Below are 15,292 nucleotides of genomic sequence, written 5' to 3' on the forward strand. Positions count from 1 at the left end.
TCTCCATTCTCCTCTTGGGATCTTGGGGCACACACATGCAGCGTGAGTTTTTAGTCACTGTGTCCAGGGCTTGAACCATGGTTGACTATGTGGGAGTCCAGCAACATAACCATTACGCCATCTGCTGGTCCCAATTCTTTTAAAAAAATTTTAAATTAAAAGGTAAAGATCACATTAAACAGAAGAGCAGATAGGGAGCCAGCAGGTGGCGTGGCAAAGATGCAGGATCCCACATGGCTGACAGAGCAGTTCGAGTCGTGACCTGGAGACTTGAAAGACACACTGGGTACATGTGCGAGCCCAACATCTGAGAGGAGGACGGAGAAGAGGGACTGCAGCATGGCCATCTCACTGGGGGAAAGGCGGTGGGGGGAGAGTTCTCATTTCCCCCCTCTTTTCATCTCTCTGTCTCTCTCCAGAAAGTGCATACACCTCTTAGCAAACATCTAAAAAAATTGAGGGAGGTGGGGATTAGGTGCCAGGCATGGAGCAGTAATAACACAACTTCCACCTGGGAAGGTCCCAGGTTCATGTCCCAACACTTCCCTCCACATGCTGGGCTAGCTGAGGCTGGGCCACGATGGCCCTGTTGGGGGACCACCTCCTCTCCCTTCCGTTTCTCTTTAAAAAAAAAAAAAAAACTTTTAAAAATATATAGTTAATTTGGGAACCAGCAGTTAGCATAATGGCTATGTCGCTGGACTCCCACGTAGTCGACCGCGGTTCGCGTCCCGGACCCGGTGGCTTCAAACTCACGCCGGGCGCGTGTGCATGCGTGCCCAAGATCCCGAGAGGAGAATGAAGGAGAAGGGATTGTGGCGTGACCATCCCCTCTGGGGGGTGATTTCTCGCTTTCTGTCTCTATGTCTCTCTCTGTCTGTCTGGCGAGCGCACGCACCCTATAGCGAAAACCTCTCCAAAAAAAAAAAATATATATATATATATAGTTAATTTCATCCCATCTAATTTTTGCATCTATTTGTAAGTGCACATAACATAGCCACACTATTCTATAAAAGCACTATACATGACTGCTAAAATAACACACACACGTACACACAAGGGAGAATGCACGAAACCATTTCCTTAGTAAGAAGACATAATAAAAAACATTTGGAGGTCACCAGCAGCAGCCTGGCTGTCACGTAACACAACCAACGTGACGCCCTGGCGATTATAAATAGTCTCCAGAAAGAGATTTCAAACACTGGTGCACATGAGAAGCCACTCTGGAGATTGTTAAAAATAAAATCGCCCAGTCCTTTCTCCGGTCAAGGGAGCTGGGACCTGCAGGTGGCTCTCCAGGCATCTTCTGGCCGCTCCACAATGCGAACTTCTTTCCTTCAGACTGTATGTCTGTCTCTCACCTCAATTCTGGTGGCTGTGCTGAATCCATCTAACTGCTCTGTTGCGCTCTGAATGTTGTACCTGTCATTCTGGAAGTTCTGTTAGGTTCTTTTTACAACTTGCAGGAAATTTTTATTTTGCTTGTATTTTAATATCCCTATTACTCTTTTTTTTAAAAACTTTTTTTTTTTGAGAGGTTTTTGCTATAGGGCACGTGCACTCACCAGAAAGAGAGAGACAGACAGAAAGAAATCACCCCCCAGGGGGACGGCCACGCCGCAATCCCTTCTTTTCCATTCTCCTCTCGGGATCTTGGGCACGCATGCACACGCACCCAGTGTGAATTTAAGCTGCCAAGTCCAGGACTTGAACTGCAGTCAACTACATGGGAGTCCAATGACGTAACCATTACACCATCTGCTGGTCCCTCCTTCTTTCTTTTTTATAATTTTTTTTTTTTTGGAGAGATTTTCACTGTAGGGCGCGTGCGCTCGCCAGACAGACAGAGAGAGACATAGAGACAGAAAGCGAGAAATCACCCCCTAGGGGGGATGGTCACGCCACAATCCCTTCTCCTCCATTCTCCTCTCGGGATCTTGGGCACGCACGTACATGCGCCCAGCGTGAGTTTGAAGCCACCGGGTCCGGGACACGAACCGCGTTCAACTACGTGGGAGTCCAGCGACATAGCCATTATGCTAACTGCTGGTTCCCTCTTTTTTATAATTTTTAAAAATATTATTGGTTTGGGGACCAGCAGGTGGCATGGTAGTTAAGGTGCAGGACTCCCACATAGCCAACCACGGTGCAAATCTGGGACCCAGTGGCTTGCTTTCTCACTTTCCCTGTCTCTCTGGTCAAATGAAAAAATAATAATATATGAAATAATTCTTTAAAATAAAAACAAAAACCAACTTATTCTCTTGCACTTCTGGAGGTCAGAAGTACAAATGGGGGTCTCACTAGGCTGAACTCAAGGTGCTGGCAAAGGTAGATTCCTCCCGGAGTCTCCAGGGAGAATCCGCTGCCTTGCCTTATCCAGTTCTAGGGGCTGGCCACTTTCCTGCATGTGTGCCTCCCTCCCTGCCTCCCCAGGCCAGTGGGGCGGCCTCTTCGACCACGCCCTCTCCTGCCTCCTCTGCCGGCTCAGGACCCCTGTGATTACAATGGCCTGACCCGGATGATCCAGGACAACCTCCGCACCCAGGCCCGGATGGCATCCCATCTGCAGGCTCGTTTGCACGGACAGTAACGCATTCAGCAGGTTCTCCAGAGGGTGCAGGCGTCCGTGGGGAGCCACTGCTCTGCGTGCCACGTGTGGTAACCTGGACAAATGCCCACTATCCTCTAAAGGAATGAGAAGCAAAAAACCGACTTTTCCCACTCCCCAGACACCCCGCAGTGCCCGTGAAAGCATCAGCAGTGCACTCTGCAAGCCTGGCAGGCATTTCTGGTCTCAGGAGATCTTTACACTCCGGCATGGAGCCATCGGCCATGATCAATGCTCCTGGCATTTTCGGTCCTTCCCTCTGGCTGCCAGAGCTGCAACTCCAGTCTCTCCTGTGAGAAGACAGTCGGGCCCACCCTGCTGAGTCGAAAGACTCAGGGGCTGGCAGGTGGCGTGGTGGTTAAGGGCACTGGACTCCCCTCCCCCGTGGCTGACCGTGGTTTGAGTCTCGGAACTGGCAGTTTGCTTTCTCACTTTCCCTCTCTCTTTCTTTCTTTCTTCTCTCTCTCATGCTGTCCCTCTCTGGTCAAATTAAAATAAAGAAATTAAGTTAAATAAAAAAAAAAAAAAAAAAAAAAAAAAAAAAGTCTCTCAGCCAAAGGCCAGAGCTGGTGTGCAGCTCAGCACGGAGGCCCGACCTGCAGGGACGCACTGGGCTCTGGGAAATTCCAGTCGTGCTGGCTGGGGGCCATGGCCCAGGGCGAGCAGTGTGAGACGATCGATCACCACGTAACAAAACAGCAGACACACGCAAGTCAGCGCTCTCCAGTCTAGTGGCGTCTTCAGCTCCTCCTGTCCCAAGCCACCCCTTCTCCAGTCTTCTCCAGTCTGCCACCCCAACCCAATCCACACAACTCTAGACCTTAATCAATACTGAGAGGAAAGGGAGGGTTCTTATCGTGGCTGCCACCTTATAAAATAAAATAAATCTTTACTTTTTTTAAAATAGGTTTTTGCTATAGGGCGCATGCACTCACCAGATGGACACAGAGAGACAGAAAGCGAGAAATCACCTCCCAGGGGGGACGGCCACGTCGCAATCCCTTCTCCTCCATTCTCCTCTCAGGATCTTGGGCACACACGGACATGCGCCCGGTGTGAGTTTAAGCCACTGGGTCCCTGACTTGAACTGCCGTCGGCTATGTGGGAGTTCAGTGACATAACCATTACAATAACTGCTGGTCCCAATAAATAATTCTTTTTATTATTATTATTATGTTTTCTTTCTTTTTTGGAGAGGTTTTTGCTATAGGGGGCATGCGCTCCCCAGCCAGATAGAGACAGAGAGACAGAAAGTGAGAAATCACCCCCCAGGGGGGATGGCCACGCCGCAATCTCTTCTCCATTCTCCTCTTGGGATCTTGGGCACGCACGCACACGCACCCGGCGTGAGTTTAAGCCACCGGGTCTGGGACTTGAACTGTGATCGACTACATGGGAGTCCAGCGACATAGCCATTACGCTAACTGCTGGTCCCTAAATAATTCTTTAAAAAAGAGAGAGAAAGAAAACTCCAGAGTGTGGGACAAGCTATTCAACAACCAGCTCCAAAGGTCATTGTCGTTTGGAGCAAGAAAGGACAAGAAAGGACAGTGCAACTGTTCTAGAGCAGGTCGGCAAACTGTGAGAGGCCAGAGGAAACACCTGCAGGCTCAGAGGGTCACACAACGGCAATCTGCAGCCACAGACAGTGCAAGATCAAATGGGCAGGGCTGTGTCACCATAAACCTTTACTGAAAAGGACAGGAAGAGGGTGAGATGCTGAGCCCAGGCTAAAGGGAACTAAAGAGGCTGCACCAACAGGTGGCATGGTGGTTAAGGTGCCGATCCCACACGGCCGACTCCCTGGTCTGAGTCCTGGACCAGCAGCTTGAAAACCATTCCAGGTGCCTGTGTGTACGTGTCCAAAATCTTGAGAGAATGCAAAAGGGATGGTGGCATGACCATCACCCTAGGGGGTGACTTCTCACCTTCCCTCTCTCTGTTTCTCTCTTTCCTGCTAGCACACTCGTCCTATGGCAAAAATCTAAATCAACCAACCAATCAGAAAGGATACTAACGGGGCTGGCAGGTGGCATGGTGGTCAAGGGCACTAAACTCCCACATGGCTGACCGTAGTTCTAGTCTTGGACCTGGCAGCTTGCTTTCTCACTTTCTCTCTCTCTCTAGCTCTGTCCTTCTCTAATTTAAATAAATAAAGTTAAATTTTTTTTAAAAAAGGAAAAAAAAAGGATACTAAAGAGACATGATCATCAAAAGCAGAGCATAAGAGTGTGATCCCTGAGCTGATCCTAGATTAATAATAATAACAATAATAAACAGCTTAAAAGAACATTGGAGGGACAATTAGTCATATATTAAATAATATCATTATCAATAGTATTGTTATCAATGTTAAATTTCTCAAGTGTGATACTGGCATTGTTTTATTTAGAAGAATGTCTTTGTTCTTAGGAAGTTGACGCTGAAATATCTAGAAGCAAAATATTCTGTCCACGACTTATTTCACAGTTCAGAATCTTATTTTATTTTATTTTTTGCTATGGGGCGCATGCGCTCACCAGACAGACAGAGAGAGACAGAGAGACAGAAAGCGAGAAATCAACCCCCGGGGGGGATGGTCACGCCACAATCCCTTCTCCTCCGTGCTCCTCTCGGGATCTTGGGCACGCACACGCGCCTGGCGTGAGTTTTAAGCCACCGGGTCCGGGTCGACTACGTGGGAGTTCAGCGACACAGCCATTACGCTAACTGCTGGTCCCCACAGTTCAGAATTTTAAAAGCGAGTGGGTACACACACAACATGCACCTATGTGGGTACAAACACAAAGCAAATTTGCTGCAGGTCAATAATCGATGTGCTAAGGGGCCAGCAGGTGGAATGGTGGTTAAAGGCACTGGATTCCCACATGGCACAAGATGGTTCAAGTCCTGGACCTGGCAGCTTTCTTTACCCCTTTCACCCTTTCCCTTTCTCTCTCTCTGTCTAAAAAAATAATAATAATAATAATAATAAATTGAATTAAATAAACAATTCTTTAAAAAAATAAAATGAAAACTGCAAAAAAATGTAATTAAATAAATAATTTTAAAAAATAAAATAATTGATGAGCTCAGTGGTGAAGAGGACAGAAGGATGACTAGATTCTTCAACCTTTCTGAGAGTTTGAAAATTTAATAAAAAAGAAGTGAAGAACTTTTTTTTGGAAGAGAGAGAGGTTTTTGCTATAGGGCGCGTGCGCTCACCAGAAAGACAGAGAGAGACAGAGAGACAGAAAGCGAGAAATCACCCCCCAGGGGGGATGGCCACGCTGCAATCCCTTCTCCTCCATTCTCCTCTCGGGATCTTGGGCATGCACGCACATGCGCCTGGCGTGAGTTTAAGTCACTGGGTCTGGGACTTGAACCGCAGTTGGCCACATGGGAATCCAGCCATGTAGCCATTACGCCATCTGCTGGTCTCCAAAGAACTCAACATTTTAAAAGAGGAAAATTATCTCTGGACTCCGACCCTCCTCCCTATTCCCCTCCACCTGGACTACGGGAGTCGCCTTTTCCCTGCACCCACCTCCACCCTAACAGTGCCAGCAGGATCCCAGTAACACAAAACTCAGATCCTATCCCTCTTCCGCACAGAACCCTGCAGAGTCCCATCTAAGTCAGAGTAACGCCAAAGCGTCTGCAGTGGCCCACAAGCCCTGTACAATCAGCCACTGGTTTCCACTGTGGAATGTGCCAGACACACTCCTACCTCAGGACCTTTGCACATGCAGATTCTCTGGGTGGAATGTTCTCCCTCTCTCCAAGCTCTACTTATTTTCCATGAGGTTTCCCTGATAATCCTGTCTAAAGTTACAACCTCCCTCTAAACCTCCCTCCTGCAGTCCTGATTTTCCCAGGGCAAGTATTGTCAGGAAAATCACAACAGTTTTGCATAGAAAAATACGTCAGAGGGACCAGGAGATGGCGTAATGGTTACACTGCTGTACTCACACGCAGTTGACGACGGTTTTAGTCCCAGACCAGCGGCTTAAACCTCACGCCAGGTGCGTGTGTGTGTGCGTGCCAAAGATTGAGAGGAGAATGGAGGAGAAGGGACTGCGGTGTGACCATCCCCCAGGGGAGTGATTTCTTGCTTTCTGTCTCTCTGTCTCTCTCTGTGTCTCCGTGAATGGAGGAGCCCTATAGCCCAAATCTCTCAAAAAAAAAAAAAGAGAGAGAAAAAATATGTCATGACTTTCCCGACAACCTAATAATACATTTCATGTTTTTAAATACACTTCCCTACTCCCATAGCTGCCTATCTGGATAGAGTTTTTTTTTTTTCCTTCTTTTTTTTTTTTTTTTTTTAGGTTTTTGCCATAGGCATGTGCACTCACCAGAGACAGAGAGAAGAGAAACATGCAGAGATGGAAAGTGAGAAATCACCCCCCAAGGGGAAGGCCACACCTCAATCCCTTCTCTTCTATTTTCTGCCTGGGATTCTGGGCACACACATCTAGTGTGTCTCAAGCCACCAGGTCTGGGACTTGAACCACAGTCAGCCATGGGGGAGTCCAGCACCTTAACCACCACCACACCTGCTGGCCCCACATCTCATGTTTTAACTATTTATTTTGTTTATTGTCTGCCTTACCCCCCGAGTATGTCAGATACCAAAGGAATTTTTACCTTTTCCTCTCTGGTGACTCCATAGCGTCTACTCAACAGCTATGACTCAACGACAAGCCCTCACTTAGCATTTTATATCCCTTTATTCATGATAACCACACAGTATTTTTTAAAAATTCTTGTCAGTGACTAGCAGGTGGCATAGTGGTTAAAGTGCTAGACTTCCACATGGCTGACCACAGTTCAAGTCCTCGACCCAATGGCTTAAAAAATCATGCCAGGTGTGTGTGCATGTGTGTCCAAAATCCCAGGAGGAGTGGCTGGTAAGGGATTGTGGCATGGCCACCACCCCTGAAGATGATTTCTCTCTTCCCCTCTCACTGTCTCTCTGGCAAGTGTACTCATCCTCTGGCAAAAACCTTTTTCTGAGAAAGAGCAAGACAGGACCCCATGGGAATGATCCTCCATTTCTCACTCCCCTCGGGATTTGGGGCACAGATACACACGCCTGCGTGTTCAGGCTGCCGGGTCCAGGGCTCCATCTGTGCAGTAGCCCATGTGGGAGCCTGCTGTCTTTACTACCACCGCCAGCTGGCCCCATAATGCCTTGTTTGGAGAGAGGTTTTTTAAATTTTATTTATTTATTTTATTTTATTATTTTTTGTTATAGGGCGTGTGCACTTTCCAGAAAGATAAAGAGAGACAGAAAGTGAGAAATCATCCCCCAGGGGGATGGCCACGCCGCAATCCCTTCTCTTCCATTTTCCTCTCGGCAACTTGAGCATGTACACACATGCGCCCGGTGTGAGTTTAAGGCGCAAGGTCTGAGACTCAAACCATGGTTGACTACATGGGAGTTCAGCAACAGCCACAACCTCAACTGCTGGTGCCGCCCATAATGCCTTTTTATTAAATCATTTTTTTAAAGTAACTATTTATTTTATTTATTATTATTATTATTATTTTTAATGTGCTATAGGCAGACATGCTCATCAGAGAGAGACACAGAGAGAGGGAAAGTGAGAAAGCAAGCCACCAGGTCCAGAACTCGAGCCACAGTCGGCCACGTGGGAGTCCAGCGCCCTTAACCATCACGCCACCTGCCGGCCCCTCAGAAGACATTTTCTAAACCACAATGCTAAGATATGTCACAGTCTTTGGAAGGACAGCTGTAGAAGAAAATGCACCAGGTCTGGGAGTCTGGAGGCCAAGCTCTGCCGCAGGCACAAACCCCACGTGTGACCTCGGAAATTCACTTCTGCCCTGAAGGCATTCAGTTTACCTTCCATAGAGAAAGTCACTCCTCCTTTTTGACATGGGGACAAAACAGGTAAGGGCACAATGAGATAGCAGATATGAAAGTACTTTGATGAACCCAACACTTTTCCGCTCTCAGATCTGCAGTCCTGGCAGAGGCCTTGCCAAACACCAAAGGCCAAGAATTCTAGGCCCTGGAAAGTGAACTTTAAGCACGAACTTACTGGGGGGAAAAGATGCACTCCCCTTAACCACTGGGCCTTTGCACATACTCCTCCTGCCTCAACAGCATCCCCATCCCCGAGTTGTCTGTTGAGATTCTCCTCACCCTTTCAATCCCAGTTCAGATGTCTCCGCTGCCAGCAAACTGGCCCTGGACCCTATGCCACGACAGAAGACCACCATTAATCCATCAGTCCATCCAGTACTTCCATTCCAGTCCAGTGGGCTCTTCCATCTCAGCTCTGCCCACTGCTGAGCGTCGCTCAGGGGCACAGGGCTGATCCTTCCGGACTGTGAGCTCCGTTGGGGCACAGACTGGAGCTGGCTTGGTCCCTGATGTCTCACCAGCATTGCCAGCAGAAGGCCTAGCACACCACAGATGCTCAGCGAAGAACTGGATGGAAGGATGGATTAATGGTGCTCTTCTGATCCAGGAAATTACAAGAAGTTCCCTTATTTTATGCTCCCACAGCCTTACAGGACATGGATCATCATTTTAAAGCAGCTCATATTTTGAGGATTTACTATGCCCTTCAGCTCTCAGCTAGGGTTCCCCTCCCCACCTCTAGACAGCCTTTCAGATCCCATGCCCGTAGGTCAGCAGGCTCCTCTGAACTCTGGAGCTTCCTAAGCCCTCACCATTCTGGGTTGACACTGAAGTGTCAGGAATGTATCTTCCAACGCCCAGCAAGGAGCCTGCACAGTCTGTCTACTAACGTGGATTAATGAGCATACAAATGAACGTCTGCTTTGGTTGTTTTAACACATTCCCAGGCCACGCCCCCAGACTTCACCTCCGAAATATGTCCCTAACCCAGGGCTATTACTCGGAGTTAAGCTGAGACACACCGATGTCTTAAACAGATGACATTGAAACACCTCCCATCTCCCATGGCAAGGGAAAACTGAGGCACGAGGTCGAGTTTGGGAAACGAAGTCACCCTAGGATGGTCAGGTAAAGGACTTCGTCCCTCCGCAGCCCCGCCCCTAGACCCTCGGTCCTAAGCCCCGCCCAAACTGCTCTCCTCTCCCACACTATTGGCTGGCCAAGACCTCAGTCTCCGTGCGCTCTCTTCCTCTATTGGCTGGCACTCTTAACTCACATGGCGTGCCCTGTCCCGCCCTTTACCCCAAGCCGGTCCTCGCTATTGGGTTGCCCGCACGCCCCTTTCCCAAGAACCATCCCTATTGGCCACAGGACTTTGCCGGTTCGGGCTGTGATTGGCCCTGGACAGAAGTCCACCCTGAGCAACCACCTGAGAGGGGTTGGAGAATGGAGGGACGTAGGGTCAGACTCACGCTGAGCCGGCGGGAGGCAAATATAGGTCTTGAAGAACTCGCTTCGGCGGGCGGCCTCCTTAATGCGGTTGGCAAGAGGCTTGCTGACCTGCCGGATGCCCAGGTATAGCAGCTTCGCCATAGGGAACGCGCCCACCACCATCTTGGCGGTCTCACGGGGCACGCGCAGCCTTCCTGACTGGGCGGGGCGTCTGCGATCTCTGCCCTCCTCCCCCGCCCGTTCGTGGCCGTGCGTGCGTGCGTGCGTGCGTGCGTACGTATGCACGTTCAGGGAATAACTGCAGGGGCGCTCCATGGCGTCACTACGTCGACGCTGACGGCTCGACGTCTGTTCGCCGAATATGCAAATGCACGGCGGAAGTGAGGCCGTCAAGGGGCGGTACCGTTAAACGGTTGCTCGCGTGAGCGTGGATAGATTCCCACGCTCACTTCGGCTGACGTGTACGGGCTTTTTCGTGATGTCACCTACTGAATTGGCTTCCCAGCCCAAAGGAGGCTCTTAATCAGTCCTAATTAGGTCTAGTGGGTCCCAGACACACGTTCCTCTACAGGTTAGAGCCCTCACTGGGCGTAAGAGGAAATTGGCTATGTGGTCTTAAGATTCTTGGTTCGGAGCCCCGCCCTTTGCTTGCTGTGTGATAGTACAAAGGGTGACTTAACCTCTCTGATCATCTGTAGTCCCATCTACGAAATGGAAACCATAATTACATTTGTTTTATGGGTTGTCGTGAAGCTTGATGGGAATCCTAAGTGTAAAACATACTGAACCCTGTGACCTGCTTAGAATGGTGCAAGTCACAGAGTAAGCACGCCGTGAACAGCCCTTATTACTGTAGGGCTATTGGCGTCATTGCCAACTCCAGCATGAGGGTGCGCTTCACCCCTAGAAGGGCAAATTCAATCCTTAGAGGAGACTGAGGCCCAGGGAGGAGCAGGGGGCCCGCACAAGTTTACTCAACCTGCAAAGGCCAACAGCCCAGCCCAGCATCTTGGCTGGTGGAGTTCCGTTTGTTCTCAAGCCGCCCCACTTCCTCCAACGGGGGTGGAGTGGGGGCAGGGTTGGGGGGGGGGTCCCCAGGGAGCTGGCTCAGGAAGGAGTTTGAGGTCAAGTCCCAGACTGCCTTCCCTTACCCGCGCAGGGAGCAGTCATATAAACAAGGGTAGGGAGGGGTTGAGAGAAATTCCTGGATGGTGGAGCCTGGTGGGTCATTGAGAGATTCTAGAAGAGACAAAAGGCGGGAAGACGGGCAGGGCAGTGGTGTGTAGGGGGAAACAGGGTCAGGACCATGGGGGGGCCTTGGCACCCACTCCACTCCCTCAGTGGTGTCCTTTGTTAGGTCCCTGGCACCCAGAGACCCGTGTTCCTCCATTGGTAATGATGGTGCTGGTGTGTGAGCTCAGATATTCCAGATTTCCTCTTCTTATTTTTTTAAAGAATTATTATTTATTTAATCCCATTTGTTATAATTTTTTAATTTGACCAGAGAAAGAGAGAGAAAGGGAAAGTGAGAAAGCAAGCCGCCAGGTCTAGGACCTGAACCATGGTCAGCCATGTGGGAATTCAAATCCAGTACCCTTAACCGCATGCCGCCCGCTGCCTCCCCCTTTATTTTTAGAGAGATTTTTGCTATAGAGTGTGTGTGCACTTGCCCGAGAGACAGAGAGATAGGGAGAGAGTGAAAAATCACGCCACAACCCCTTCTCCTCCATTCTCCTCTTGGGATTTTGGGCACGCACACACATGCACCCAGTGTGTTTGAAGCCACCAGGTCTGGGATTCGAACCGTGGTAGTCCACGTGGGAGTCCAGCAATGTAACCATTATGCCATCTGCTGGCCCCTCATTATTCCAGATTTCTATAAAAGCCAAGATTCCATAACAATGACCCCTTCTCAGGATCCCAGAAGGACAGAAGGTGTGAGGGAGCTTGGGCCCCTTTAAGGTCCATCACTTGGAACCAACCCCTTTTCCATTTTTCAGGCCGGCCAGCTGAGGCCAGGGGATGAAAAGGGTTTGTCCAAAGTTCCAGGGTTCCAGGGTTAATCAGGGCGGAGCTCAGACTGGGATCTCCTGAGTCCCTGGAGGCTAAGGACCTACTGAAGGGCCGAGGATGCCCATGGTGGCTTCTGAAACTTGCAGAATCATACACGTCTGTATCACCCACTGCTGTTTTCCTCAGTGCTGAGAACAATGCCTGGCACACACAATAAATATGTAGATGTTTATTGAATAAATGGGAATGAGCGTTTGGTTTGGGGAGAGGGGAATGTCCAGGCTTCCATCTGATTCTCCAAGAAGACTGTTCAAAAAGTTTCCGGCTCCTACGTCTCCATCCAGTGGCTTTATGGTGGTGGGACTGGCTGGGAAGCCCTCCAGTCCTCTCAGGTCCCAGCCCCCCTACCTCTAACACCAAAGCCACGACTTCCTGAATCTGTGCTCCCCCACCCTCCACTCCCTGCAAAATCACCTTCGCTTAGTGCATTTTTCCTCATTTCCCTCCTCCTTCTCTTTATTTCTCCGAGGTTTCCTGGAACCTCTTCTGTAAACTTCTGGGGCAGAGTGTGTGTGTGTGTGTGTGTGTGTGTGTGTGTGTGAAGGGCCCTTCCCATCTCAGGAACCTGCTTACACACCCGTGGGGAGGGGCAAGGGAAAGGTCTGGAGACCCTCCCGGGAGGGACAAGACCTCTCCAGAGCTGGGTGCCTCTTCCTGCCCCAGCCTGGTTAGGGAACAGCAGCCATTCCTGGTGAGCCCTGAGGCCATGGCAGGCAGCCTTGGCCACCCCGGGGCGTGGGAACAGAGGCAGAGATGGGGAGGGGAGAGGGAACCAGGATGGCCCCACCGCTGACTCACTGGCCGTGCGATCCTGGACCAGTCACTTAGCCTCTCTGGTGACCGCCTTGGACAAGGGCCTGGGATTGTTCCCAGAGGCCCTTTCTGCTCAGGTTCCTGGTCACCCTTTTCCCATAATGGACAAGGGGCTCACGTGACATAATCCCAAGGCCCCTGTGCTTCCTCCACCCACTGAGCCCAACCCAACAGCATCTCCTGCCCGGGCTGCGGCAGTCACCTCCTCTCCAGGCTCCCAGGGTCTGCCTGTACCTCCCGGGTCCTGTGGACATTAAGTCACATGACACCTGTCCTCGGCTATGGGCCCCTGGCAGCTCCCATTTCTCCCAGAATAAAAGGCTGGGACTTCCACGTCTGCCCTGTCTGCCTCTGTCCCTCTCCAGTCTCATGGCCCCTCCCTCGTGCCCTGCCTCCCCCTGCTCCAGCCACACTGCTCTAACTGCTGGTCCTCAGACATTCAGACACTTGGGCCAGCAGGCGGCATGGTGCTTAAGGTGCTGGACTTCCACATGGCCAACCGCGGTTCGAGTCCTAGGTCCAGAGGCTTGAAACTCATGCCAGGCGTGTGTGTACATGCCTCGAATTGTGAAAGAATAGAGGAGAAGGGGTTGCCGCATGGCCATCCCCGAGGGGGGTGATTTCCCGCTTCTGTCTCTCTGTCTCTCCGGTGAGCACACATACCCTATAGCAAAAATCTCTCAAAAAAAAAAAAAAAATCAGACACTCGGACCCGCAGGTGGCCTGGTGGTTAAGGTGTTGGACTCCCACTAGCCATGGTTCAAGTCCTGGACCTGGCAACCTGGCAGCTTGCTTTCTCACTTTCCTTCTCTCTCTCTCTCTCACACACACACTGATGAGCACACGTGCCCTATAATAACATTGTTTAAAAAATAAGTTAAATAAATTAAAAAAATATTCAGACGCTCTCCTACCCAGGCCTTTGCATTTGCAGTTCCCTCTGCCTCAAATGCCCTTCTCACCTCGTAAGAGCCACAGGGCTGTCTGCCTCACCTCCTTTCAGTCTTGGCATACGACCCAGTGACCCCTCCTCCCCTGTTTCTTTCTAATCTAGAGCAGACTTCCGAGTCCCTCCCTATCCCCTTAGCTGGCTTTATTTCGTGCTCTGAGGGTCTTCGCTCTATCCCCAGTACCACCCGGCACAGGACTGGGCATGAATTTTTGTAGAGTGAATAAATAAATATCCTTCCTCTTACCCTGAACCTCCTTCCCAAGCCTGCCCTACTCACTCCTCCTCCAAGCAGTCTGCCTGGATTGCTTTGCACTTGGTTTCTGACATTCTCCCTCTTCATCTTCAGTCCTGACTTGGAGAATGTTGTCTGTCTAGAAACTCCAAACTGCTCTGTCCTTTACTCCCTCCCACATCTGTCTGGGGGCTTCCCAAGGGAAAACACGATGACTCCACCCAGTGAATTTCTCCTTTCACCTTCCCCTTTGGTCACAAGATCTCTTTGCTGGAAATCACTTCAGCTTTGTTCTATTTTTGTCTGTACCTCCTGGAAACCAAATGCTTGACTTCATTTGCTCACTGCCTTCTCCAGGAAGCCCTCCATGAGCCCCATCCAGATTGTGACAGTCTAGGAACCCATGAAGACAGGGCCCAAGGCTGTCACCTGTCACTGTTACGTCACTAGCACCGCTCAGCACCGGACTAGGGACAGTTAAATAGAGCCGTTAGGAGGTCACTGCAGAGGCTGATGGCTGACCAGTGACACTAACCTCCTTCCCTATGTTCTTGTATTCTTAAGGACAGTGACAGACTTATTTACATACAATTCGCATACGCCAGGCCAGGAAAGAAGGGACTGCGGGTGAGACTCGAGGGTTAGGGGCTCCCAGCCGCTGAGGGCTCACTGTGCCGGGGACAGCATCTTCAGCTGCACCTGGTCCCCCTGGGAGGGCGGGGCTGCTGCCCAGCCTGCCGCCACGGCCCTGGCCACGCTGTTCCTCTTGGAGGTGAGCGGGGTCTCCAGGGTGAGCGAGGCGTTGGCCATCTCCTGGGGCTTGTCGCTGGCCAGGAAGCGGAGCAGGTTGTGCAGGGCCTTGGCCACGTCGCCGCGGGCGCCCTCGTTCACCAGGCAGTACAGGATGGGGTCGGCCACGCAGTTGAGGCTTGTGAAGGCCAGCGAGCTGTGGTAGGCGGAGAAGACGCGCTCCTCGAAGCCGCAGTCCCAGGGCCGGCCCAGGTAGACGGCGCTGCGGGACAGCAGGAGCACGTGGTAGGGCGCGAAGCAGACCAGCACGATGGCGATGAGGCTGAGCGCCAGCCGCTTGATCTTGGCCTTCTCCTGGCGCTCGGTGGACACGCTGCCCCGCACGGCCCGCAGGATGCCCCGGTAGGACAGCAGCATGAGGGCCCAGGGGAAGAGGAAGCCCACGAAGACCCGGTAGAGGTTCATCCAGGCCACCCAGCCCTCCATGGGGAACTTCTCGAAGCAGAAGGTGTGGTTGTAGCGGTCTCG

At 50.9% G+C, this 15,292-nt stretch overlaps 2 protein-coding genes across 5 annotated transcripts in view; both read right to left on the reverse strand.

The window, feature by feature from the left end:
• The window catches only part of OPA3 (outer mitochondrial membrane lipid metabolism regulator OPA3), a 61,070-nt gene extending 50,888 nt beyond the window's left edge, over positions 1-10,182 (reverse strand). For both annotated transcript variants that reach the window (XM_006142081.2, XM_006142080.2), the window contains exon 1: positions 9,965-10,182. In XM_006142081.2, the coding sequence (XP_006142143.1) occupies positions 9,965-10,106 (142 nt within the window). In that variant the 5' untranslated portion in view covers positions 10,107-10,182. The remainder of the gene's footprint in view (positions 1-9,964) is intronic.
• A 3,555-nt stretch (positions 10,183-13,737) lies between these two features.
• Positions 13,738-15,292, reverse strand: part of GPR4 (G protein-coupled receptor 4) — a 10,968-nt gene continuing 9,413 nt past the window's right edge. For all 3 annotated transcript variants that reach the window (XM_027766985.1, XM_027766984.1, XM_027766988.1), the window contains exon 2: positions 13,738-15,292. This exon is cut by the window's right edge and continues 1,151 nt beyond it. In XM_027766985.1, the coding sequence (XP_027622786.1) occupies positions 14,681-15,292 (612 nt within the window). In that variant the 3' untranslated portion in view covers positions 13,738-14,680.

Source organism: Tupaia chinensis, unplaced genomic scaffold (genome assembly GCF_000334495.1).
Source record: "Tupaia chinensis unplaced genomic scaffold, TupChi_1.0 Scaffold000067_1, whole genome shotgun sequence".
Lineage (NCBI taxonomy): Eukaryota > Metazoa > Chordata > Mammalia > Scandentia > Tupaiidae > Tupaia > Tupaia belangeri.